This window comes from Patagioenas fasciata, chromosome 7 (genome assembly GCF_037038585.1).
Source record: "Patagioenas fasciata isolate bPatFas1 chromosome 7, bPatFas1.hap1, whole genome shotgun sequence".
NCBI classification, from domain to species: domain Eukaryota; kingdom Metazoa; phylum Chordata; class Aves; order Columbiformes; family Columbidae; genus Patagioenas; species Patagioenas fasciata.
In genome coordinates, this window is record NC_092526.1 from 33,927,501 (window position 1) to 33,952,746 (window position 25,246).

Sequence of the window (25,246 nt, forward strand, 5' to 3'; positions counted from 1 at the left end):
ACTAGTGTTTATGCCCATAAAACATGAGTTTGAAAGGATGCTCCTTAGATAAAGTCCACTTTCCTGCTAATTATAAACAACTGAGTCACCCTCATAAACAGATTTGTCGGGTTCCTTCTTGGAAACACCAAGGGCAGGCAGTTCAAGTGTAATATCACTGATCTGGCGCTGCTGCCATACCTGGAAAATAGATTGTCTTTAAGTTGATTTACGTTAAACCAGCAGGTTCATAAGGAAAGCTGGTTAGTGCTGGTCAGAGCTGTCTCTGCATAGCCACCCATTGCCCAGGGGAAGGAAAGAGGAGTCATCAAGATGGGGGAATGCTGGTGTCTGGCTGACAATACAATTTCCTGGGTGCAGCGATGCTTAATCCTCCATTAGAGAGTGAGAAATGATCTGTGTCCTGGCTGTTTCTGTACTCACCTTCTAGGTAAGTGTAAGACCAGGCAAGTCTGCCCAAAGTATCTGCTGCTAGACACAGCTGTCACAAAATATTAAGCCATAGCTGGAGACTAAATCCACCAACAGGATTTTTACAATTGAAGAGAAATGCTTATCTTGACTATTCTGTCTCTTTATATTGAATCTGAGCAGGTTCAGCTTTCCCTGCTCCTTGGTGTCACCTCTAGGCATGAGTACAGGACTTGTAATACCACAGCTGTTCCCTGGCCTGCTCCCTAAATTGCCAAGTTATTTTTTATTGGGATCAAACTAAAAAGCCCCCAAATCCAGCATTTAAACAGTCCCAGTCAGGTGACACATCAGCCTTTCAAAGCCTGCAAGGGAAAATTTGCCAAAGTTATTTTGCACAGGAAACATCAGTGACTTCTTCAGAGTTCTGAGTTTGCAGTGAGATAAATCAAACTTATTCTAGTAATGCCAACAGGAGCTTTCTGGCACACAAAAAACAAACAAACCACAAAAAACCAAGCCACAAAAACAAACCCAAAAACAACCACCAAAAACCCCCACCAAAAATACAACCAGAACGAAAGCGGTGTTTCCCCTAAATTCTATTTTCCATCAAATGAGAATAAAGTCACTTGTTTTGCTTCCTCGCCACTCCCCTCAGGTGGAAAGGGAGACTCACCCTCTGCCTCTTAACATGGAAAAGAAATTGCTTCAAATGAACTTCGGCAAAACTCCCTGTCTGTAGTAGGTGTTTGCTAGTATGAAAAGTTTGCAAAGAAATTCCTATCAATGGCAGTAGTTCTCAGGCTTTGTTCCGGTGTCAGTGCAATCTTCTAGGGTTAAACAGAGATCAGCAGAATGAAATAATGAGAAACTGAGTTTAAGAGTGTTTTTCATGCAGCTTCTTGCTTCCCTGTAGAGTTTTAGGGCTTATATCATCTACAATAGCTAACGTTACTGCCCAGAAAGGATACTAGTCATTTCCAGGTGTACCAAGAGGCAAAGATAAGTAATTAGTACCATAAGGAGCACCCCTACACCATGCCACAAGATTTATCTTTTTCCCCGCTTAAAAAATATAACCCACCCCTGACTAGCTGTTCTGCGCGAACTGTGATCCCACTCTTCATCACTGGGCTGTACTAGCTGGGAGACAAGATTTTACCCCTGGGTTTTAAGGGGGTGAAAGCCCATCTCATGTAGAAGAAAAAAAACGTTCTCATCTGCAGATACAGACCCAGGTTCAGCCAGCACTGAGTAACGCTCTCAGTGACAGCCTGCTTTGATAACAGCTCAGGGAAGGGAGGACAATTAAAGGACTGGAGCCTGCTGGACTGCAGGGGAAAGACAGCTAAAACAAAGGAGACACGTGAGATGAGCAGCATGAAGGAACAAAAAGGTTTTGTCAGACAAGGGAGCTGCAGGGCTCCCTGGGCTGGGAGCTACATTACTAACACTGCTGTTAGGTGTCTGTATGAAGATACTTCTTGCTCATCTGCAAATTCTGTGTGTGAAACTCCTGCAAGCCCCAGGTGGAAACTGAAGTAATTGCACCAATTCTGCATTAAAAGTCTTGCAGACCAGGCTGACCAGGGCTTTCTTCAAAAGTATGTGAAAAGAAGCACCCCACACTAGCAGCGTTCACCCCAACACGCGAGGCTCTTTGTCCAGCATGCAATAGCAGCAAGAGGGTTAGGACACACAGGCAGTGACCGACAGCAGGATGCTAACGTTTCAGCATCCTTCACAAGGCTCCTCTATTGCTTTTGAGTGTTAGAAGATCAGATCTATCTAGGAGGCACATCCCATCTCTGTGCACAGCAGATACAGGCTTGCTTGTGGCATATTTCCCCTTTGCTGCTGCATGTGAGGTGAAATAAGTGCATGAGAGGTCATCTCATATGCTTCTCCTGCTCCATTCAATACCCCATGACCCTTGGTGTCGTCAAGCTCAGCATGAATCTCCCTCTCTTCTGCATAGCTCTCCACTAGAGCTTTGCGTTTTTAGAGGAGAAGCTCTGCAAGGAGTAGCCAAGGCAAAGCTCTGGTTGGCTGCAAGACAGTGTTATTCACCACTCTGCAGTGACAGCTCCCTCCAACAGTGAGGCAGTATCACTTCCTGAAGATCAAGGCTGGGAGAAAGGGAAAGATGCCACCCAGGAGCATTCACATCCACTGCTATCTTCCCAGGGTACAGCCAATGCTCCACAGTGACTCTCTTCAAGCCAGGCTTGAGGCGACCACTGTTATTTTGGGCTGTGCTCCTCCACTGTCCCAGGTCACCACTCAGTGTAGCTCCACCCCGAGTAATGCAGAGTCCCTCTTCATGGTGCAACAGTCACAAGGGCATGAGACCTCGCAGGCTTGTTCTATCCAGGGTTTCCTAATCCACAGCGGAGGAGCATGTGCTGTCTGCTTTGTGTGATACTGTCCTCAATGGTGCTTGAGTCAGGTCCTCTCACTCCTGCTTTTTCACCCTGGCAAGCAACATGTTGACTTGAAATGGTGCTGCCACAAAGTCTATCAGCTCTTGAGGTCCCCTGGCCCTGTCTTCAGCAAGCTGGTTGCAGCATCACCTCCATGCCTGAGTTATGCTCTTCTAACCAAGATCCACAATAAGAGTGGAACATCAGTCTAAGGAACATCAGCCTCTTTGACAGGACTTTGGGCAATGAGAGATGCTCAAGAGCAAGGCATACCCTTTAAGTGTTGTGATTCTACCATTAACTGTCTCCAGAAAGTTAAAGGAGAATACAGCCTATCTGATCTCCTTGTCTACATTCAAGGCGGCCTCTTGCATCAAGTTGCTTCCTAAACACCTCCACCCTCTGGTCATAACTGACAATGGGAGATGGTTTGATGGATTAAATTTGATTCAGGATATTAATTTTGTTCTTGCTTATTTTGAGGTTAAACCCCACCTGCCCCACTGCCACTGGTCAGGAGTTGATGCAGGAGGCTTAGCTGGTGGACCTGGGATCGCTGCAGTGTGTTTTGAATGCAATTGGTTTCCTTGCAGGGCATGGCACAGAAAGTAATACCAAACACCTCCCTGGAAGGGATTCATCCCACCTACATCTACAAGGTGGTTCTGCTGGGGAACACATCAGTGGGAAAATCAAGCCTTGCCTACCGATATGTGAAAAATGACTTCAAGGAGTCACTGCCAACCGTGGGATGTGAGTGAGTAGCTTCAGTAGCTTGATGGCTCTGGACAAGAGACCAGGCCTGGTGCCCTTCCTTGCAGCGGGGTGGGATGCAGGAGAACAGGTTGGTATATTCTGCAGTAGCACAGACCCAGTTTTGAACATGATACAGACTTACCCCAGAGCCAGACCTCCCCTGTCACTCTCACCTTCAGATCTCTGCAGCCCATTTTCCTCAACACCAGACTGTTAGCAAAGCCACATGCAACCTGCACAGGTTTGGTTTCTTGTGCACTAGAGCACTGTTACCAGCCCTTGGGATGGATTTGACCTCATGGCAGTGGATTGGAGCTCTCTGCCCTTGCTGCAAGTGAACACGCACCCTGCATCTTGCTTGCAGGCTCATTCTTCACACAGACGCTCAACTTAGAGGTAGCCACCATCAGGTTTGAGATCTGGGACACCGCAGGCCAGGAAAAGTACCACAGTGTCTGCCACCTCTACTACCGGGGCGCCCACGCCGCTCTCCTCGTTTACGACATCACTAACAAGGTAAAGCAGGGGATGCTGATCCTGTTCCTGCTGAGCTACAGCAGCACTGACAGGGCAGAGGTGTCTAGATGATGGTGTTTGTCTTCGGCAGAGCAGAAAGCAGTACACGAGCACCACTTGAGAAGATGAACGTACCACCTGGGATGTGCCAGGGGCTGTCCCTGCCTGTGTGTGACCCAACCACCACCCCAGGGGTGATTTCTGCTGCCATGCAGAAAGGCTGCATCCCATCCAAGGCTGATTTATCCCTGAAGGTGTTTGAGGGCCAGTGACCTGTTTCCCTGAGAGAGGGGGCAATCGAAGAACCCCCACCATATCTCTTCCATCCCCTTTGTTTTAGTGCCACCTGTCCAGGTTTGCTATGCCTGAGATGAAGGGATTAAAACAAAACCAGATCCCTGGGTGATTTTTGTCTCCATCTCTCCAGGAAACACTCAACAGAGCAAAGCTCTGGCTGACTGACCTAGAGAAGGAATTCCTTCCTGATGAAATCGTCATTGCTTTGGTGGGCAACAAGACAGACCTTGCTGCTGAGCGAGAAGTTGCCACTGAGGTGAGTGCATGTGGTGAGCCCCCAGATCCACTCATCACCCCCTCGCCAGCAAGCACTGGGTTATGTCATAGCAAAGCTGAGAGTTTAAAAGGCTTTTGGACAACTCTAAAGTCCCCCTACAGTTACTTACCTGCCATGAAATGCCACCATAACTGAACAACTAGCCCCAGAGACGGCTGGGGGAATAACTCTGCTTGTCTCCACCCAGGAGGGGGAAGAATTTGCAAGGACCAAAGGCCTCCTGTTCATGGAGACATCTGCAAAATCCAACCACCAAGTAAATGATATCTTTATGGCTGTAGGTAAGTTGTGTGATGGCTCTCAATGAGAGACAAAGTGGCTGAACCACAGGCCCCAAACCTCTGCTTTGAGGCTGCAAACACCTTCTTCCCCCCCTCAAAGATGACCCTCTTCATTGCTCATGCTTGCCACCAAGGTTTGATTCCCAGCTGGTCCAGCCTGGCAGCTGCACTGTGCCTGGCAGCTTCAAGGTTCACTGCCACAACAACCCATGGTTTCAGTGCAGCATGTCACTCCTCTCAAGGCAGAAGGACAGACAGATCCATCTCAGGATGCTCCAACATAAGAGGTGGATTTCAAGCCCTCTCTCAAAGCCACAATTTTCTTTTGCTTTAGTATCCAGTCTAGGTGTAATGTCCCCAGTGTAGCTGTTCAGTGGCTCTCCTGGGGTAGGACAGTACAACCATCACATTCTACTCCACCAGCGGAAGAACTGAGCCTTATCTGTCTCACTTTGTGTTTCTTCCTAGCCCAAGAGCTCCTGCAGCGGGAACAAGAGAAGGCATCCAACCTATCCCCTTCCCGTGGGAAGTCAGCAGTTGATCTGGGACAGAGCAGGGTGAGGACTGGGTGTTGCCGACTGTGAGAACAGGCAGCTCTGAATGCCAGTGGTGGCTGGATAAGGTCTGCAAGAGGAGCAATGACAAATCTGGGGCTTCAGAAGCACAGAGACAGCTCACCTCAATCACCATCCTACCTGGAGCAAGGTCAGAGCCCATCTTGGGGGCACAGGGCCTCTTCAGCCTTCCAGCACTGGCTTCCTCCAAGAGGTAAAGCCCAGGGGTTTCTTCCATCAAGTTTCTGCTTCCAGAGAAGAGCATGACCCTCTGGCACTGCTGCCACCACCTGTGACTGATGACACCTCCCCAGCCCCAGATGCATGTCATGTCCCTCCCATCCCATCTGAAAAGGGAGGATTTAGCTTTCTGGAGCAAGGCAGGTGCATCCTGATGGCTTTACACCCAGGCTGCAAATAAAGAGACTATTGCTCTAGAGGTGTGTTTTTGTTTGTTTGGTTGGTTGGTTTTTTTCCTGACCTGGATGTCATCCTGCAGGCAGGGACCACAGGAAGCCCAGAGGCAGCAGGGCCCAGAGCCAGTACTCCCCTTGTTGGACCCATTTGAGCCCTGATTGCCTGGGACCGCGCTGCAGGGTGGAGACTCAGCCCATCCTCTTGAGAAGTCACTGATTTATCACCAACACAAGAGCCAGATCTGTGCACAGAGCAGGGCCAAAGCAAATGCCAGGTGTCATGGTACCCTGTGCCTTGCTGGGCCTCCCCTCTCTGCATTATACATGTTACACTGCAGGAATGTGCCTTGGCTGGAAGAGAAGGTGGGAGCTATGCTACGAGGCATCACAGGGCTTCTGCAGCCTTCAGCCACTGCACCAATACAGCCCATCCAAGCTGCAGGAAGGAAAGAACTGTCACTTGTACCAGGAAAGATGCTCTCTCACCTGCTCCATCCCAGAGCACCTGAGCTGCCTCCAAAAGCATGCCAGTGCCCAGCAAGACCAGGAGCTGCTGGGTTCCAGGGAGATACTGCCTTTTCCAGGACACCTATGGTAATTCCAGCAAGGCTGTGGGCAAAGAGCAGCACTACTCATCCCATCACAGGGCAACGCAGTTGTTGGTTCTTTTGAGACATGACTCGACAGAGACTACAGGGGCAAGGCTTGACTAGGCTGAGCTTGGCCACAAGGCAGCAGACACCCTCAAAGATGCTCTCCATGTTGAGGAGGGAACCACAACACCCTTTGCCCAGGTTTGCCAAGTCAGGTCGCACCCAAAGGATCCCCCCAGCACCCCGCACCACCCAGGAACACCCACCTGTGATGCTTCCCTAAGGCTGAGCTGTCTCAGGGCAGAACAGGAGCTCCTTCCCAGCAAGAAAGAGGAGCTGTTGCCTTCTGCTGCCTAAATCCCCTTCCTTATGGCAGCTGAGAGGCAGGGATGCTAATCGCCACTCATCTCCTACACCTGCCCCCTCCCCACACAGCTCCAGACACCCAGTGCTGGGCCAGGAGTGGCAGGCATGGATGCTATGGGCTGGGGTTCACCCTTCCCTGTGGTCCCTCTCGCCCCCAAACTGGAGAGTGGAGAAAATGGTCTTGCTTGGGGACACAGGTGCTGCACTGCACACACCACCAGGGCAAGATGCAAAACTGTGGCAAGAACAGCAATTTTTGGAGGTGCATCCCCACGTGTACGACTCACTGCAGCCCCCTGTGACCTCCTGTGATGCGTTTCAGAGCAGAGAGTCTGGGACACGGGCTGAGAGGAGAAGGGCTTTTATTGTTGGCTCATCTCAGGGACTCCGCTCCTTCCGGGCGGGCTGGGGATGCAGGTGGGAGGGGCCACAGGCTTGCCATCGGCCAGCCCCCCCGGGATGGGTGCCTTCGCCCAGGGCTCGCCGCCTTCCGAACCGCCCCACTGGCCTGATCCCGCGCCCCGTGTACCAGGAGGGGTCGATGTCAGGGTCTGCAAGGCAAAAGCCAAGAAACTGTCAGGGGATGATGCAGGGGGCGGACACGGAGGTGGGACAGGACATTGCACCGAAGGGTGGGGGGCATGATAAACCCCAGGGGAGTGGGAAAACGACTGGGGGGGGGGGGGGGGGTGGGTATAAAAGCTGCTGCAGCTGCTGTTTCAAAGCAAACCTTTGCTTCTGCATAGAGACCCCTCGTTCCCCCATATGCAGCTGAGCCTGGGAATGCAGAAGGGGCTGGGGGGAGTCCCTTACTCCTGCTCTCCTTACTCCTGATTTCCATGGAGCGCTCGTAGACACGGCTGTGGGTGACAGGCAGGGTCAGGCAGGTGAGCAGCAGGCACAGGAGGCAGGCGGCCCCCAGCTTCATTCCCGGCACTCTCTGGTCGTGGTGGCTTGGCCCCAAAGCCCCCTGGTGCTTCCTGCTGGTGCCACGAAGACAGAGGCTTCTGATGCAGCTGTGGAAGCAAAGGGGTTTGGCCATCACAGAGACACCCCGCTTGGGTTAGAGGCTCGCAGGGTGAGCCCCCCATCAGGAGGAGAAGGCTGTGATGGAGGGGATGGGGCAACTGCATCACTGCTGCCGTGGGGCTGTTGTTCCCATCACAGCATCCCCGGGCCAGCTGTGATTGCAAAGAGCTTGGGGCAGCTTCGTCAAAACCCAGGGGTTTTGCTGAGACTGATAGCTCAAGGGAAAATCTCCTCTGCAGATATGAGTTGTACAAATCTCCTGTTAAATAAAATAGCTTTTTGTCCTAGCCTAGTGCCTTAGGCCAGGCCTGGCATCACCTTTTCTGGCTGGGACCCCTAGCACGCCCACGGTGATGGAGCTCTGCAGCCCAGGAGATGGGGAAAAAGGCCAACGCCGAAATGTGGGGCTGGAGGCACAAATAGGTTTTGCTGCCAGATACTGGGTGATGGATAGACCGTGGCCACCTCTGCGCCCTCAGCACCCATCCCGGGAGCCAGCTGCTGAAAGGATGAACCCAGACCACCCTGTAAGATGCTTTATAGCATCAAGACAGTGAGAGGGACTGTGTGGGGCAGGCTGAGTGCCGAGCTTGATTTCTGCAACCACCTGCAATGGGGGAGCTGGGCAAGGTGCTGAAGTCAGAGAGCAGCGTTAAGCAGGACAGAGTGGGCACAGCAGAAGCTTATCGCCAGGGACTTCTGCAAAGTAGAAGTTTTCAGCGTGCTGGGCAGGAGCCAGTCTGGGCTCCTGAGAACTCAGATTTGCTCTGGCCGCTGACTTTTTACAATCCCCTTTTGGAAACACCCCCCTCAACTGGCTGGACAGACACAAAGACATGCACATGCAGGCAAAGCAGCGCACAGGAAATTACCCAACAACAAAAGCATCACGAGAGGGAGAGAAAAGCAGCGCTCCCCTGTGCTGGAGCTCCACTTACCGCGGCGAGGTGAGACGAGGTGCTCGTACGTTGTCCCGCTGAGCCCAGCAGCCACCGTCTGAGCCAGAGTCCCTTCTGGTCCCCGTTTTTATGGCCGGTTTCATGCTGATGTCAGAGGCGAGCCCCGGCAGTGACAGAGCCGGGGCATCTCCCCTCCCCGCCATCCCCTCTCATCAAATCAGCACAGGGATTTTCATGACTCAGAAGGGACTAGCATTTTATCTCCCACTGGCCACGACAGATAGTTTGGGAATATGTTAATCCCTGTCCTCAACTCAGCATTTTGTTTGGACGAGAGGAAGTTTTCTGCTCCATCACCCTGCCTGCAGGGAGCCCCTAACCCAGTGCTCTCTGCCAGAGGTCAGTGAGTGATGCCACCCTGAACACCTGGATCCTGCTGCTGCAAACCTGCTCCATCACAGGGGTTATGTCAGGTCCCACCACCCTTCATCTTCAGATCCCCCCCCAAAAGCTTCAGAAAATTAAACGCAGAGAAATGAGGAAGGCAACTTGCTGGGATGCACTGACTGGCAGGAGCAGGCTCATCCCAATGGTGTGGGGGCATCAAACCTCCCATTTTTTGAATTGGTTAAACCACTCCCAGGTAAAGGTTTCTGATGATGTTAGTTCTGCTGGATGCAGTGCTGGAGGAGGCAGCTTCAGTTCCCAGCACAAGGCAGGGACTGTTTGGGGTACAAACATATCCACCCCCAGGCAAAAACTGGAATTACTGAGACTTTTTGGGCAGAGACCAAAACATGGACATGTCAGAAATGGCGGGTTGGTGAAGACACTGTCATTGGCAGGGTGTGGGTGGGGGTCTGCCTGTCACCTCCATGTGGGGTTGGGACCACCCCAGGACAGATAATCTCTGCTGCGGTTGACTCCAATGCCTCAGTGCAGCCAGTGTTGGGGGACAGTCACGGTAGCAGCATGAGACAGAGGGTGATGGCTGCAGAGGGACATCAAAGATGGGGAAAGGGAGGAAGACAGGAGGGAAAAAAAACCCATAATCCAGGGAAACTCAGACCCTGGGGTCAGCAGCATGTCTCTACCCCAAGGTTGTTCATTGCTATTATTTAATACAGATTTAAAGCAACCCCTTGATGTTGTGGGCTTGTGTTTTGGGTGTCTTCAGCTGCCAGATTTGCTCTTGGGTTACTGTGCAAGTCAGAGCAGTGCATTTCAGGGTCAGCTCCTCCTTGCCCCCACATTGTGCATCCCCTTCACCTGGCTGGCCTCACACTTATCCCAACTGCAGCTCTGTTAGCAACATTTGACAAGTCATATTGCCATCCCATTCGTCACCATCTCCCTGCATTCTGCTTTGGTGTTGCTGATTCGGCTCCTGTCTGCTTTCACCTGCCTAAGTTTTAAAGTGAAGGGTGCATCAGCTAGTTAAAGGAGAGGATGAGGAGAGAAAGGAGCCTTTGCTCAAGTGAGCTGAAAAAAACACACACTGCAAAATGGGACCTGGGTTCTGGACACAAAACTGGCTTTATTGCATGACTTAGTGTACATATATATGATGTCTACACAAGCAGATGGGGCAGGAAACTGGCAAATAACAAGACTACAGCCTGAACGATGCCTTAGGCTGCACCACTGAGGTTCACGGCAAGTACTTCTACACAGGGTCAAGCATCCCGATAGCTGCATGTAAGGACTTGAGTTACAGCTGAAGCTGGGTACAGCAAGAGGTGTGGTTGGGGGTAAGGCTGAACCCTGACACTAGAAGGGTGAGTGCAAACCCATTATGTTGCCCAGATCTTGGTGGAGCTCCCTTCTGCCAGCCAAGGAGCTGCTGTTCTAGCACCAAGGCCAGCTGAGCAGCAAGATGTGCACCCAGCAATGACACAGTGTCTGGGAGAGTTTCTACAACAGCAGTGGTTCGCACTTACCCTCAGACCAGAAGGATTTCATTTTAAAAAAAGAAACTGGTTTTGTTTCCAGCTGGGAAGCCCAGATTTAGAAGACTGCTCTGGGATGACCGCGAGACTGATTTCGAGGCAGCTAGCAGTCTCTACTGCTACCAAAGCCAAACGTATATGTTACTTGCATGAGAATTCACACTACAGCTCATAATTAAAGTGGTTTTGATCAGATGCACAGGAATTGCCTAAAATGGTCCTGGCCATGTGGCCATGGATGGGAAACTGCCAGCATCGGTCTGCCATCCCCGCTCTGGCTGCAAGCAATCCTCCCTGCATCACCCACTGAGGGAGGAGGGAGGAGGTGGGGACTATAAAGGACAAGGAATAGCAGGTACCAAGCAACCCATTTTTAACATGAACTTTCTCCAAATTTTCCTGCAAGAGAAAGGAACCCCCTGCCCATCCTGATGTCCTTGACATGGGTATGTGGCCAGGCACTGATTCACTGGGATCAGCGGATGTGGAGAATTAAATGCTGGAGGAAAATTAACAGTTTGAGATTTCTGGAGATGAGCATTATCAGTGCTGCTGTCACCTGACAGGAGCCCAGGACCACCACAGCCCTCAAAGGCCACCACAGCCACTCCAAAGGATCAAATGGTCCTACAATCCCATCATTAGGGATATTTTGCTCATCCACAAAGTGCTGCTTGGCACAGGTTGACCCCTCTGCAGAGCAGGAAAAGCCTCCAGAGAAGCTCCTATGTTCTGCTTGCGGGAGTCCTTCTGAACTTGCTGGCATAGCCTTGCTGGGAGAGGGGACACCTTTGAGAGCTGATGAAACAAACCAGTCCCCGGTAAGCCCTCTGGCCTTTCTTCTACTTTTCTTGATACTGCTTCCTGCACACCTCACCTGACTGGTGCCCAGATGGTCACAGCTGCTTCAGGCATGGTGGCAAGAAGCCTCAGTGGGTGCTTGCATAGCTTTGTGTAAAGATCTGTTAGCCAAGCACTCGCTGGGAGGGAGTCAGCACTGCTCTCACCCTGCTTTGCTGCTCAGGGAAGGGAAGCGACACTCTAAGGGACAAGTTTGGACCAGTGCCAGGATGCGAATCCCAGCCTGGGGTGCCTGGGTGCCTGCTCTACCTGGGGTACCCCAAGGGCTCCTGCTCCTGCTCAGCACCAGCCTGGAAGAGGGCAGGAACAGGCCCCAACCATGATGAGATAACTGTGATAGATGACATTAGCCTTTTGTCAAGGGCTGGGACCAGATATTGCCAAGTGAATGCCATGTCACTGTCCCCAGTCCCCATGCTGTAAAGCCACACTGACATCCAGCTCCCTCCAAAGAGGTCACTCCCACTCTGCACCCGCTCTGGTCCCCTTGGTTGATCCAGTACCAAAGAGCTGTCCAAAGCTGAGGTCTCATGCCTGCATCCTTCCATGAGAGCCCCTGGCCACATGTCCACACCCCAGTGCCTTGCCCCTCTCCCTGGCAGCTCCCAGCAAGACCCCTGCCCATGGTCTTCAGCTTTGCTTCTGTCTGGGGTTTCAGGGAGAGATGAGTGTGGAAGAAGGAACAGCAAGCAACGGGGGGAAGGCGGTGAGGCTTTGAGCTGAGGTTCTTTATCATCAGTGAAATATGGTGGCAGGAGGGTCCCCTTCTCCTCAGGACAGGTGGGTCATCACAGGCTTCTGCAAGGCACCAGAAGGAGAAAACTCAGCTTACCACTGTGCCCACACCACCCTGAGCCACCACAGGTGATGAGCACAGCTCAGGCCCTGTCCTCTTCAGCTGCCACCACGTGGAGCGAGGACCTGCCTCATCCCATGGACCACGCAAGTGGTGGGAACTCAAAGATGTACATCTTGTTTGGTCCTCCTGCCCTGGGGCTTACAGCATCCCAGACCTCATTCCCAGGCAGGCTTGCCCTCACCGGCCAGCATGCCAATGGCTGAGGGCACTGTGGGCTCAAGGGGAGTGTGGGGAGGGACAGGTCCCTCTGTGCAAGCCCAGGGAGGTAGGTCCCATATGGTGGCCAGGCAAGCAAGCCTCCTGGGTGGCTGGGTTCATACCGCAAAGAGCCGCTCCACTCTCCTGTTCTTCCCATTGGGGTTTCTCTGTGTCAGGGAGCCACGGTAAACAGAGTTGCGGTCAAAGGAGTCATCAGGACCTGTAGGAAAAAATCAGAGATGGGCAGCAGGTCCTTATCCACCTCACTAGCGGTTTCAGTTACCCACCAGTCTGCTTAGGTTTTACTGTCTTCCACTTCACTTGATTTTGGATGCATCACTGTGCTTCCCTCTCCAGGAGGGTTGTGGGAACCCCTTCATTAACAGCGAGGCAAAACCTGCTGATACTCAGGTTTCCAGAGCACCGATAAACACATGTGGGTCAACTTGGGGGTGAGGTCCTTCGGACATGTCTCTTAGGCTGTGCCTACAGCAGTCTCAAGCACAGGCTGTCCTGTTACCTGTCCCCACAGATGTGCAAGCTGGGTCAACTGCTGTGGAAACCTCCATGTCAGAGCAGAAACCCAGCCTGTGAGGAGCTATCACCCTCCAAAGCTACAACACTCTCTTGACCTACGAAGCCGTCTCCCCTTCTCTGCCACCAGCTTCCGCCAACTCCACCTTTGCAGGATCAGTTTTCCAAGTCATTGACTTGTGGGGAGGGTGGTCAGGAGACCATGACAGCCCATCACCCAACCCAGGCAGAGGGGATTAGGCTCGCCTGGTGTTGTCCATCCTGATTGCACATCCCTCTATCTCCTTGCAGGGCTGACATTTCCACTGGGCTGCCTTTATCTGCTGCCTTTTGTGGGAAGGAGAGCAGATGACTCGTCCTCAGCACAAGGAAAAGAGGACCTTTCCACCTACCAGCCTCAGCTTGGGAAATGCCACTGTTAATCATCTGCATGCATGGGAGAAACACGATTCCTTCTCTGCATTAAATGATCTTTCCCCCCTTCCCTCCTTCTTCCATTATCTGGAAGAAGTGCCGTTCTTTCTGCCTTTAAGCTTATGAAGTGAGATAAAAGAGAAATAAAAAGTCATTTCCTAATAGGTCTTGCTGATACTGGTCAGGATGAAATTTTCCAGTGATTGCTCCCTGCCACACAAGCTGCTGTGCCAAGTTTCAGGTCACTGTCTACTTTGAAGCACTCCCAAGTTGCTGTTTGCCATAGCTTGGCTGTCCATGGCCTCTTGAACCCCATCAGAGACCAGTGGCCAGGGCAGGTGGGCAACAGGGTCAAGGATACGTTCCTCAAGATGACCAAGTGAGGAAGAAATTGCTATCAGAAATGATGGGTTTGGTGAGGCTTTGAAGTCTCAACAGGATGCCACAAATGAAGTAATGCAGATGTTTCCATGGACTCTGGGGTGGCAAGAGCCTAGGCTGCAGAGAAAGTCCTGATTCTTGGAGGACTGAGCCAACTCAGCCTGACCTTCACTCTCCCACCACTGTTCCAAGTCCTGCCAGATGCCTCCTCCTTTCTAGGTTATCTAGGAGGCCATGAGTACAGGGAATGGGATCCCCTCAATGCAGACACATCCCCCAAAGCCCAGCCCATCCATCCACAGGTCCCTACCTCCTATGGGCAGAGCTATGGCCCTTACCAGAGATTTCAAGGGGAATGTTGAACTTTCTCCTGAACACCTGCAGTCCAGACATCACCTGCAAGAGAAGGGGAGCAGGCTGCTGTGGGCAAGGGGATGGGGGGACAGAGGTTTCCCCTGAGGCCACCACTTCGAAAGCAGCTCTCTGGAGACCTCAGTTGTACCACATGTGCACTGGGAAGGTGCAGTAGCTAGCACGGATTAAACACATACTCACTCCAACGTCATCTGAAGATTCCCCTGGGCTGCTGCTGGTGGGACCAGGAGAGTCAGGACAGGCAGCCTGTGGGCAGAGGAAGGGCAGAGGTTTCTCTGGGAGTGCAGAGGGGGCAGACTACTCAGTCTGCCTCTCTTTGCGTTTTCATCTCTTTTGTTTAGCCTCGATTAACCATAGACTGAGCAAAAGAGGCAGCACACTGCCACAGCAGCAACTCTGCCTGAGGGACTGCAGTTACAAAAAATCAGTATGGAAATGCAGGAGTTCAGTCCACCATATGCAGCAGCCCTGCATGGCCTCCCTGCAGCCCCAGGATGAGCACCAGCCCCCTGATACAGAATCCTCCCTTGATGTAAGAAATCAGCCTTGTCCCACATCCTCAGTGAGATATCCACTCTTGGAGCCTTGGGACAGCGTACCAGGCAGCAGGGAGGGAGCTCAGCAAGACAGACAACCCTTCACAGTGCCCAGGGATGGCAGCAAAGAATCGGGGGAGCATGCACATTTCAGGGCTGGGATCTCTTACACCTACCGTCCTCCATGCTCACCTGCCCACTTGACTTCTTCCTTGCCTTTTCCACAGACTTCACTGTCAGCCCTGCAGCAGACAGAGCTGCAATTCGAGATTCAATGTCTGATACCTTTAGGGGAAGGAAAAAAAAAACCAGACAGTGGCCAGAGGATCCATCACTGTCTTAATTTATCATCACTGGCCAGGGCTCTGGACAACACAGCTCTCAGATCCAAACCCTCACCTCACTCTCTGCCTTCTGCACCTGAGCGGCTGCCGAGGCCACTTTGTCCTCCAGCTCTGACAGCTCCGAGTCGGTAGTGCCGCTGTGCTGAGCCCCTTCCTCAAGCTCCTTCAAAATCTTCTCAAGCCGGTAGGTCTTCCCAGCAGTCAGGTACACCTGAAATACAATAAAACGAAAAAACAACACATTGCAGAATTATCCTCCCTTGAGTCCTCCTCTCCTGGTGTGACTGCAGCCACAGACACAACAGCTCCTGCTACTATTTTACGACTGCCACTTTGCCTTGCAGCACAGACAGTACCAGTCAGCTCTGGCAGGGCTTGTCATCTCATTTCCTCCCTTCCCTGGGTTTTTTTAAGAGCAATTACCAATGGGGTGAAGTGGTAAAAGGCTCAATGGGAACACAGGAAGTACCAAAACTCAGTGACCTGCTTGAGTAACATCAGCATCTTTGTGCCGTGTGCTTAGAGGTGAGTCAGATACCTGCAAAGAAGTACAGGCTGCTATGTCCCATGGTGGCAACAAGCTGGGAAGGAGACAGACTGCCTCTCCAAATTCACACAGGCTTTTTTTAGGGTGTCTCTGCTACTGGGTTGCCTGGGAGTAGGGTCAGGATTTGGAAGTTTAGCCTTGGGTAGTTAACCAGCCTGACCCCTGCAAAAGGCAGTTTTGCACAGGGACTGCTCTGGACATGCTGGAATGATCCCAGCTGAGAGCTCCAGCAAACACACATGTGAGCAGAGCCCAGCACAACAGCGGGATGAACCAGGGAGTGCTGACCGGGGATGCACAGTGGCTATGGGAAGCAACGTGTTACCTTTGCTGTCTAGATAAGAAGAGTAAAAGGACCTGGCCCAATAAAACTGCTGGTTTTGCTGTTGCTTGCCTCGTCCTGGGCTACTACAAGTATTCAAGTCCAAGCAAGGCAATTCAGGAGACAATAATATGTCTGTACATAATCATATAAGATGATTAGATGGGTTGTGGCCATTGTTTTGCTGACTGATCCCAAAATCTTGGTACTGTTAATGCAACTTCTGCTCCCCCAGCTCTTTCCGCTTTTCCTGGGCTGGTTATTGTGTGAAACTGCCCAGCATGAGCCTGATGCATGCACTGAAGTACCAAGCATCCACCCAAATGACAGCAACACTCCCCATGTCCCACAGGCCCACCCATCCCAGTGCAAACTCTGAGGCTGTAACATTTGCAGGTGCTATTTGTGAAGGCACTCAACCTGTGAGTCACAGGTTCAAAATTTGTTCTTGGGCCATCAAACTCTCCTAGTGCCCTCCGAGGCAGGTGGTGTCCCTCAGAGAAAGCAAGCCAGCTGTGACTCAACCGAGGCATCAGAGAGAAGCAGGATGATCACACATCTCCCAGGGCCATCCTCTACCCACCGCCTCGCTCCTGCCCAGCCACTGACGGCAGCAGCACTGAGGCTAAAGTTCACATCCTTCTCAGTCCCATACTCTCCCTTGGGAGAGGAGGAACCTCAAAACCTTCATCCAGCCACCCGTTTTTCCCTGGGATGCTGTATTTGGCCAGAAACCAGGCAGTTGGTATAGTTTCTGAGCATACTCTGCTCCAAGCAGCTCCCTGCTTTTATGTATAAGCTTTCCCTGACGAGAGGTGAACCACAGAGCATGCTGTAAAACCCTGGTCCGCATTGAAGGACCTTTCTGAGAGCAAAACCTGACCACCCAGATGGAGATGCGACTCTTCACCCCATCTTTGAAAAGTTTCTTTGCAGCTTGGTAAATGGCACTGCAGATGTAATCCATTTCCTGCGGTAAATGAATTCATACAGGTTTACAGTAGCTAAAAAAATTGTCAGTGCTTCACACAGTCACACAAACCTAGCAGGGGATTACACTCTAGGTGTAAACTTATCACCTGCATGAGCCCATCAGCTCCAGGCACAAGTCAGCCTTGGTGAACACATAGATCACACTATCCTCATTTGTAAAAGCCTTGAGGAAATGTAGTGCGGGAGAGAAGTGGGACAAAAGCTTTTGCTGCAGCTGGAGCACAGGACTGCTGCAGTCCGGCAAAGTAATGCTACAGCCAGCTGGGAACTCCGCTCATCCTCCTTCCCCAGCACTCACCTGAGGGAACTGGGGACTGAGGCATGGGAAGCCATAAGATAGAGCATCTGCACTGCTATTGTGCCATCTTCCTCATAGACAGCTCTGGCCACCGTCAGATAACACCAGACTCTTTAATCCCTCTGTGGTGTCCATCCTTTTAATGCTGACCTACCCACTAACAAGAAACTTGAGGGGGGGTTCCTCTGTATTCCCACCCCACCATGCCCTCCCTGCTTGCAGCAAGCTCTCTTGAACCTTACATTTTCTTCAAGCTCACGGTATGCTTCGGCCACCTCTTTCCCATCTCCCAGGCTGGGAAGCTGCCCCGTGGGGAGGGCACAGCCACCGTTGCACTGGCTCTCTCCGTGCAACGACTCACACACCGCTTTCTCCGTGGCGTTTATAGCTCTCAGTACTTTGGCTGTGATTTCGCTCAAAGCCTTAGCCGACGACCTCTGCAAATGCCCAGCACAGCCAAAGCGGACGGTGGGAGGGAAAAAAAAAGGACATTATTTTAATATGGTGTACAGAACAGCGCAAGTCAGGGATGAAGGGGGCATCAGACCTTCAGGAGCTGGAGGAAGATGGAGAAGTGATAATTAAAGGGCTTACGCTGTTCCTGAAGGGCTCTCCACCAGAGATGGATGCATGGCTAAAGCAGAGCTTTGATCTTAGCTCATGCTTTCTGGAGGATGGCTGTGACAAAAGAAGTAATCTCAAAAGGCTTGGAAAAGATGTTATCAATGGATGTATTGTTTGCTAGGAGCAGTGCCACCAGAGCTGTCTGGCAGCAGCAGCACTGGGGCACCTGAAGGCCACTCAGTTACTCAGCAGTTAAGGTCTAATTGCAGCATATTGCTTTACACTTCAGCAGGCGTGAGCATGGATGCAAATAACTCCTGAAGTTGTGACAAAAGAAAAAGCCCCAACCTATAAAATTATTGTATGGCCACACTGCCAGAACTTGGGACTAATGTCCCCTTCCCACCCCAAGGATCACTGGTGGTAATAAGGTAAGTGCTGTCTTTTGCTCAGTCAGGCACTAAGCACATGTAAAAATAGACTGAAGAAACTCATCATCTCTCTCTCAACTGATAATTCCCTAGAAACCAAGGAGATGGGGGTGATATATACACCAGTGACAAATAGTTGTGTTTACAACTGCATGTATTTCCAGGTAAACTATCTTGCAGAGAACCAGCTCATTCAGTCCAGCTGATGTTTTTATCATTTTATGATGCCTTCATGGCACACCAGAGTTTTTTCACATTTTCCATTAGGACCATGTGCTTTCATCACAGTGTTTCCCAGTTAGAAGACTTCCTCCTGACTGGAGAGGAGACTCACATGAAAACAAACTCAGAATCATGCAAAATCCAAGCCTGGATCTGGTATAAGGAAAAGTTGCTGTTAAAAAAAAATCCACACTACACAGCCTTTAACCAAGGCTGCTCCATCTACCTCACCACAGGCATTTCTAACCCAATACCGCACAAAGATATTTGATACTTGGTGTGTTGCCACGATGCAAAAAGTTGAATTCTGCTTCACTTCTTAAATTTGGTTCTTCTGAAGCTGTTGCAACCCAGCTGGGTCTCTCTTTGCTTAGGAGCTGTCATATAGCTCCTGTGTTACTTGCCTGCACGACCCCACTGAGAAGCAACAATGTCTGTGCCCTCCTTGCTTCATAGCTGGGTTTTTGTAAAAGAAAGCAGAAAATCTGGAGAACCTAGGCTTCGTTTTATGAGAATGAAGAAACTTATATTGATACTCCACTAACATCTTGTTCCTGAGCACAGATCAGGGGTTGAGCCTCTGTCTGCTGCAGATCAGCAGCTCACACAGAAATTAAGTTGCCTTGGCTTGGTGCGTTACCACTCACTGCCTGTGCTGCAATTAACTGGAAATAGTTGCTAAGAAGATGCACATCATTTGAGCCATGAGCGGTAGATAAGTCTAGCTGCAGTAATCATATCTAAAAGCAGCTTTTAGGAAAAAGGAGGCAGTAAAGGAGGCTTTCTGTAAGGATGCAGTGCACTGCTGATCTAGTGTCAGTAAGAGCACAGCAAATGGTACCCAAAATCATGAAGGAAGCCATTCTGGGCATAATTGCTTGCTATAATCCGGATATTTGACATAGAGTTGTGCAGAGACTCATACTTGGGACAGATTCACTAAATGCACCATGTGTGCACATGCAGTTGCTCTGTCCAAGCCCAGCAGCAGCCAGATTTTACCTTGTGAGGCTGAGGAACAAAAGCACATTAAAGAGAGGCCTCGTGGCACCATGAAAGTCTCGGTAACTTTGGATGGAAGGAGGTTTGCAGGAGAGGAGAGGGGCAGCGCAGCCTCTGCTCGCTCCCTTCATCACGCTCACCAGTGATGAGTGTGTCAGAGCAAACACACACGTAGCACGTCCATCACCAAGGCGGGAGGGAGAAGATGAGCAAATAAGCCATTAGAGGCTCAACAAGGAATGCTGACCTCTTAGTTTTGTGCTAATGGACCATCTCAGGAGGCTCCGCACATCTGGAGATGCACAAGATCTCTCTTTGAGTCACCTGGGCTGTCATCGGTTGCTCATCCCTGGTGCTGTCACCCAGCCCTGCCACCTGATGGGTGCATGGGAAGCTGTCCAGCACCTCTGTTTGCTCTTGCTTTCCAGCCAGGGAAGCAATTCGCCTCTCTGCAAGGCTGCACACAAATGCAAGCTTCTCCAGCCCTGCTGTGGAGATACGTGGGGAGAAAAGCAGATCTCTGCAATGCACCCAACAGGCAAGGGGACAAATCAGAGCTGCAGTGAGCCACGCGGATGAGGAATGGGAACAGGGCTGCATAGATGCTGCAATCCCTCCTCCTCTTGCTGACCCACATCCCCATGGATCACTCACCACTGAGTAGGGGACAGGAGCCAGCACAGTCCTGTGAGTACAGGAGATGCTGACCTAGCAGAGTGGAAGTGGGACCAGGGATTTTGGGACTCAGGAGCACTGACAGGTCTGGAAGAGATGTTTCAAGCTGTAGCAGGTGCCTGACAGAGGCTGGCAGCACTAAATCATCGCTGAGTTTGTATCCCACTCTAGGACTCTCTTCTCCTTAATAGCATTCAGATTTTGAGACAACTCTTTTATAGAGATGTGGAGGTAGTGTACCTCTCCATGACAAGCAGTAGCTCACAAGACCTCTAAGAGACTTGTGACTCCTGGATGAAACTGGGAGGGTCTACAAGGTCCAGATCCAAAACTTTGGGACTTCTCTCTCAGGCAGACAGCTGTGCCAGACAACAATGGGAGACATCAAGGTGGAGATGTGGAACAGAACAAGTTATAAGCCTTCGAGAATAGAAATAACCACAGATGGAGCTGAGAATGGTGTGGGTGGGAGGACACAGATTACCTTTCGAGCATCTCTGGCCATGTCATCACTGGAGGAACTCATCTCTAGTTTCTTCACTCTCTTCTCTTCTTCGCACTCCTCTTCTTCAGAAGAGACTTCTTTGTCACTGATGTTGCTAGCCAGCTCCTCCAGCTTCCTCTTCAACTCCTCCTCCTCAGCATCAGGATCAAGCTGGGACTCTGGGGCTGGAGACTGAAGGAGCAGAACAAGAGAGCTGTGTAAGTCTTCTGTGGGGGACAGTAGGGTATGATCGGGTCCAGACACACTCACCAGGACTGGTCAGCAGAGGAGCTCTAGGAGCATGACTTCTTTCCAAAGGTGACTTCAAGCCCTCTCTCTGCACCCATTCTCACAAGAAACAGCCAGACCACCCATAGGAAGAGCAGAGCCCAGTGAGCTGCACTCCAGCTCTATGCTGACGAATACAAACCCTTGATATAAAAATCCTCCATTGCAATTTTCCCCACACATAGAATTTGCTTGTTTTTCTCTGTGAATTTCCACCCCTCCCCCTTAAAAAGGTGTGCATGGAGGATTTGGGGCCAAAAATCACATTTTCATTAGGAGCCACAGCATGGCTGGTGGATCTGAGGACAGAGATCACAAGGACCAAAAGGCATGGTCCACCAGGCCGAGGGAAGCAGCCACCTGAACTCCCCGAGGTAGCTTTCAGAGCCTTTAGGTTATCTTATTTGCAAGGAGAAAACATGCAGCAAATTTTCCCTGTAGGACAGATGGCATATTTCCACAGGGCCCTGTTATTAGGTGCAATCCGTGTTACCTGAAGAAGAATCCTATTAAACTACCAGGTACTGGAAGGGTTCTCCAGAAGTTATTGCACTCACTGTCCCTTGTATTAACACAGGAATACAATTACCTGTGTCATACTTGATGGGTTTTTGTCTAAGCTCTTTTTAATGACCTTGAACAACGGCATCTTTCTTCCAGGCAACCTATTCCTGGGCTCCGCTATCCTTTCTGCTACAAAGCTTTTCTTAATAGTTAACCTCAGCTTGTACTGCAGCTGTTTAGACCCACTGCCCCTACTCTGATCTGTCCTAGACATGGGAACAAAGCACGGGAACCTGCAAGCTTGCAGATCTCCTGCTCCCTTGGTCAGATTTACTGACAGAAACACTGAATGGTTACAAACATGGCCATCCTTGTCATAAATTTTAGAAAAAAAAGAAACTTGCGTTGTTTCATCTACACCTAGGGGACTTCTCTGTAATTATCACTATCTGTTCTACTAAGCTGTCAGAGCAGCTCAAGGTGTTGGGTTCACATGGAGGAAAAGTACATAGTCTAAAATTAGAAACTCAAAATCAATGTTAAGTGACCTGAGTATTCACAGATTCTACATTGCTGCCCAAATTTAACTTAATTTAGCTCTTTTCTTCCAAGCTTGACGGTACAGTAAGACAAGGGCAGCTCAGAAGGGATTCAGAAATCCTTCTTGACTCAGATCTTGTATTCACAATAACCAGGTCACTTTCCCATATGTGCTAATTGATTCCTCCATGATTTCAAATGAGCTGTTGCAACTCTGCAGATGTACTGACGCCCACATAGAACCACTCCTGAGATTAGCCTTCCACAGAGTACTACATTGAAACCAAATTTTCCTGGTGCAGAAGGGGCAAGGAAGACTCCAGCTTGTACAGGGGCCCATACACATGGGTTAATTTGCTTCTGTTTCTGTCCTGCCATGCAATGTTTTCTAAGGCACTCCCACACCTCAAACTGGAGAGGAGCCTCTAAGGCCAAAACAGAGGGTTGAAATCAAGCAAGCCGAGCCAATTTGTCTGTTCAGCTTTCTGCCTGCGTGCCAGCAGTTTCAGAGAAGCCTCTCAGATGCGAAGGGGGCCAGCACAGCCCTGGCTTTGCCCAGTTACCTCATCAGAGCGCACCAGGATTTTTTCCTCCAAGCGGTTCAGCATGCATTCGATTGCAGACATGCGCTTGTTCAGCTCATGAATCTGGAGGAAAGAAGAGAGACAGAGAGAGAGAGAAAAGGAGTAGAGAACAGACCGGCCACCGCTGCCAGGACAGTGAGAAAACAATGCAACCCACATAAGAAAGCAAGCAGCAAGACATCACCACCATGAGCTGAATTAAAAGACATTAAAAAATAACGTCTTAAAAAAATGACCCTGGACACCCTGACAAGCTCTCCTTGAAGCTGTAAAACTCAAAGCCATGCTGAGTACCCAGCACACCGCAGTTCTCACCAAAGCATGGGTAGCTTTGATACAGTGAACATAAAACCACATCACCAGCCCCTTTATGTCCCTTGTCCAGAAAAAAGCACCAGGCTGCAACAAAGCCATGTAGCTGTCACATGCTTCCCCAAATTGAAGTCAACAGCAGTTTTTTCTTCCTACTAACATGTTTTTCAAGTAGCTACTACCCCTTTGCCCCCCCTACCAATACAGCACTGGAAAAGAAAATGGAACAAGGTAAAAATTTCCCATGAAAAATTCCAAATAGAAAAACTAAACCTGAAAGTTTTCCCCACCACACTTTGAAATTTTCTGACTTTTCTATGCACTGATTTACCAAGATGCTTGCCCCTCTTTTCTCCCTCACTCTTCTGACTGAAAAAAGGGGCATGAAGAGAAGAGAAAGACAGACAAAATCCTGAAAATGCAAGAGAAGTTGCTTTCTATGCTCAAGAGCCAAGACAAACTTCTGTGGCTGAATCACTAAAAATAGTAAAGGAAGATTTTTTTGTTTGGTTGGTTGTTTTTTTTTTTTTTCCTTTTAGAAATGGAAGTTTTTCTTTCTTTAAAAGAAGGGGTGTTTCTCCTTTGATCCAAACAAATCAAACACAAATGGTGAGAAATATTGCTCATTTTGTATAGATAAAACACCACCTTCCACGTCACTGCTGTTCTGAGTGGCTGCCCCCCATTCAAAGGGAATGAGCAGCAAATGCAGTAAGTAAATGCAGTAACAAAGAGATGCGAGGGTTTTGTTTTGTTTTTATAACATTTCCATCTACTCAACTAGTTTTTGTGCCTGCTAATATTCAATTAATTAGATCCTCACAACAGCTTGAAGAGATTGTCTCTGCTAAAGGGAAGCTGAATACAAAAACCTGACACCCTGCACAGCAGAGCGCTGTAATTACCCTCCCAAACGGAAAGCATCTTTAAGCAGCATTAAACCCACAGACAGGAAGCAGCCCAATCCATCTGTAAGTGGTTTCTCGGTACTGTTGAAGGCCTGACTCTTGCATTGCTCCCTGGTGACAATGAGAGGTCTGTGACGGGCCACCAGCTTCAAAGGAAGCGTTGGTGACGAACCATCGGGGGCTGGACTGTCCTGAACTGCTCTCTGCGTGACAAAGACTGGCAAATGGTGCTCTGTAGTAAAACACTTCATGGGAAGAAACATAAAATTCAGCCCATAAGGATGATGTCAGTTATGGCAAAAAATCACTTGCTGCTGGGGAGGAAAGACAGGTATTCTAGCAGAGGTTCTGTCTCCAGACTCTCAAATACCCAAGACCTCTATCAGAAGCTTTATGTAAAGCTGATTTATGTAAAGATGAGGAGCCAGATGACATCAGAACTTTGGGAATCCAGGACCACTAAGCTACCTTGAGGTTCAGGAAAATGGCTTTTGGGGAGGTGTGGTGAATTGGTGCTATTCCTTGTGCCTTCGTCTTATTCCTACCAAAGGCACAGACCTGGGTTTTGAGTGATCTCTGCTGAAATCAAGTGTTTTCTTGTGTGAATGCCCTGTTCCAAATTCAGGGCCGCTTTTAATGTCTCATCAGGTTTAAGAGCATTTTTAATAGTGTTTCGTTTTAAAATTTTGTTCTAGCACCTTCAGTTCCTGGAATCACAGGACTAGGAAACAGCCACTGCTTTTGTTACTGGGCAAGTTACATTCCTGCTTTTGGGTACTGAACACTGCATCCTTTCCAGAATTAAAGCAAAATCAATTTTCAGATCAAATCTATTTTGACAAACCTAAGGCATTTTGGAAAAGAGGGTTTTCATCTGTGGGGTCAAAGTGATGCAGAGCAAAGAAGCGAGCTCTCCACCTGTTGGAACCTTTAGATACCAACAAAATGTCTACCAAGAAAACATTGCTTTTGAAGCCAGGCTGTGAGATTCAATACAGGGTTAACAAACATGGTTCTGGACCCTAAACCCCACAGACTAAAATATTGAGTTGCCGAAGCGCACATCCTCTGAGAAATGCAGCACCAGGGTGACCAGTCATACTCAGCCATCCTTACTGTCCCCTGAGATGTCCCATGAGGGTCTGGGACACCCCAGAAACCCTGATGATAGCCATAAGACATACACTGGAAGTGCCTGTAATCAGCTCAAGAGCCACCGCTTTGCTGCTCAGGAGAACGCAGTCCACTGCCTGCTGTCCCATATCCCTTCTGGCCTGTCTCTGCCCTCCTTCCAGACTTA

The 25,246-nt window shown here is 50.0% G+C and overlaps 3 protein-coding genes across 6 annotated transcripts in view; 1 reads left to right on the forward strand and 2 right to left on the reverse strand.

The window, feature by feature from the left end:
• The window catches only part of RAB17 (RAB17, member RAS oncogene family), a 7,243-nt gene extending 1,288 nt beyond the window's left edge, over window positions 1–5,955 (forward strand). Inside the window, exons 2-6 of the mRNA XM_065841296.2 lie at window positions 3,431–3,590; window positions 3,958–4,109; window positions 4,537–4,662; window positions 4,871–4,964; window positions 5,433–5,955. Of these exons, the coding sequence (XP_065697368.1) occupies window positions 3,434–3,590; window positions 3,958–4,109; window positions 4,537–4,662; window positions 4,871–4,964; window positions 5,433–5,548 (645 nt within the window). The 5' untranslated portion in view covers window positions 3,431–3,433 and the 3' untranslated portion in view covers window positions 5,549–5,955. The remainder of the gene's footprint in view (window positions 1–3,430; window positions 3,591–3,957; window positions 4,110–4,536; window positions 4,663–4,870; window positions 4,965–5,432) is intronic.
• Window positions 5,956–7,271: 1,316 nt separating this feature from the next.
• Window positions 7,272–7,821, reverse strand: PRLH (prolactin releasing hormone). Its single transcript, XM_065841210.1, has 2 exons — window positions 7,722–7,821; window positions 7,272–7,444 (listed from the first exon to the last, which is right to left on the reverse strand). The coding sequence occupies exons 1-2, from the start codon at window positions 7,819–7,821 to the stop codon at window positions 7,272–7,274; spliced, it is 273 nt and encodes a 90-aa protein (XP_065697282.1).
• A 2,513-nt stretch (window positions 7,822–10,334) lies between these two features.
• Window positions 10,335–25,246, reverse strand: part of MLPH (melanophilin) — a 28,169-nt gene continuing 13,257 nt past the window's right edge. Inside the window, exons 9-17 of one of the 4 annotated variants that reach the window (XM_065841163.2) lie at window positions 22,706–22,789; window positions 20,811–21,002; window positions 17,675–17,869; window positions 15,328–15,483; window positions 15,121–15,213; window positions 14,573–14,638; window positions 14,356–14,413; window positions 12,811–12,908; window positions 10,335–12,429 (exon numbers count right to left, since the gene is read on the reverse strand). In XM_065841163.2, the coding sequence (XP_065697235.1) occupies window positions 12,403–12,429; window positions 12,811–12,908; window positions 14,356–14,413; window positions 14,573–14,638; window positions 15,121–15,213; window positions 15,328–15,483; window positions 17,675–17,869; window positions 20,811–21,002; window positions 22,706–22,789 (969 nt within the window). In that variant the 3' untranslated portion in view covers window positions 10,335–12,402. The remainder of the gene's footprint in view (window positions 12,430–12,810; window positions 12,909–14,355; window positions 14,414–14,572; window positions 14,639–15,120; window positions 15,214–15,327; window positions 15,484–17,674; window positions 17,870–20,810; window positions 21,003–22,705; window positions 22,790–25,246) is intronic. The other 3 variants (XM_065841165.2, XM_065841166.2, XM_065841167.2) reach the window with 3 other exon arrangements.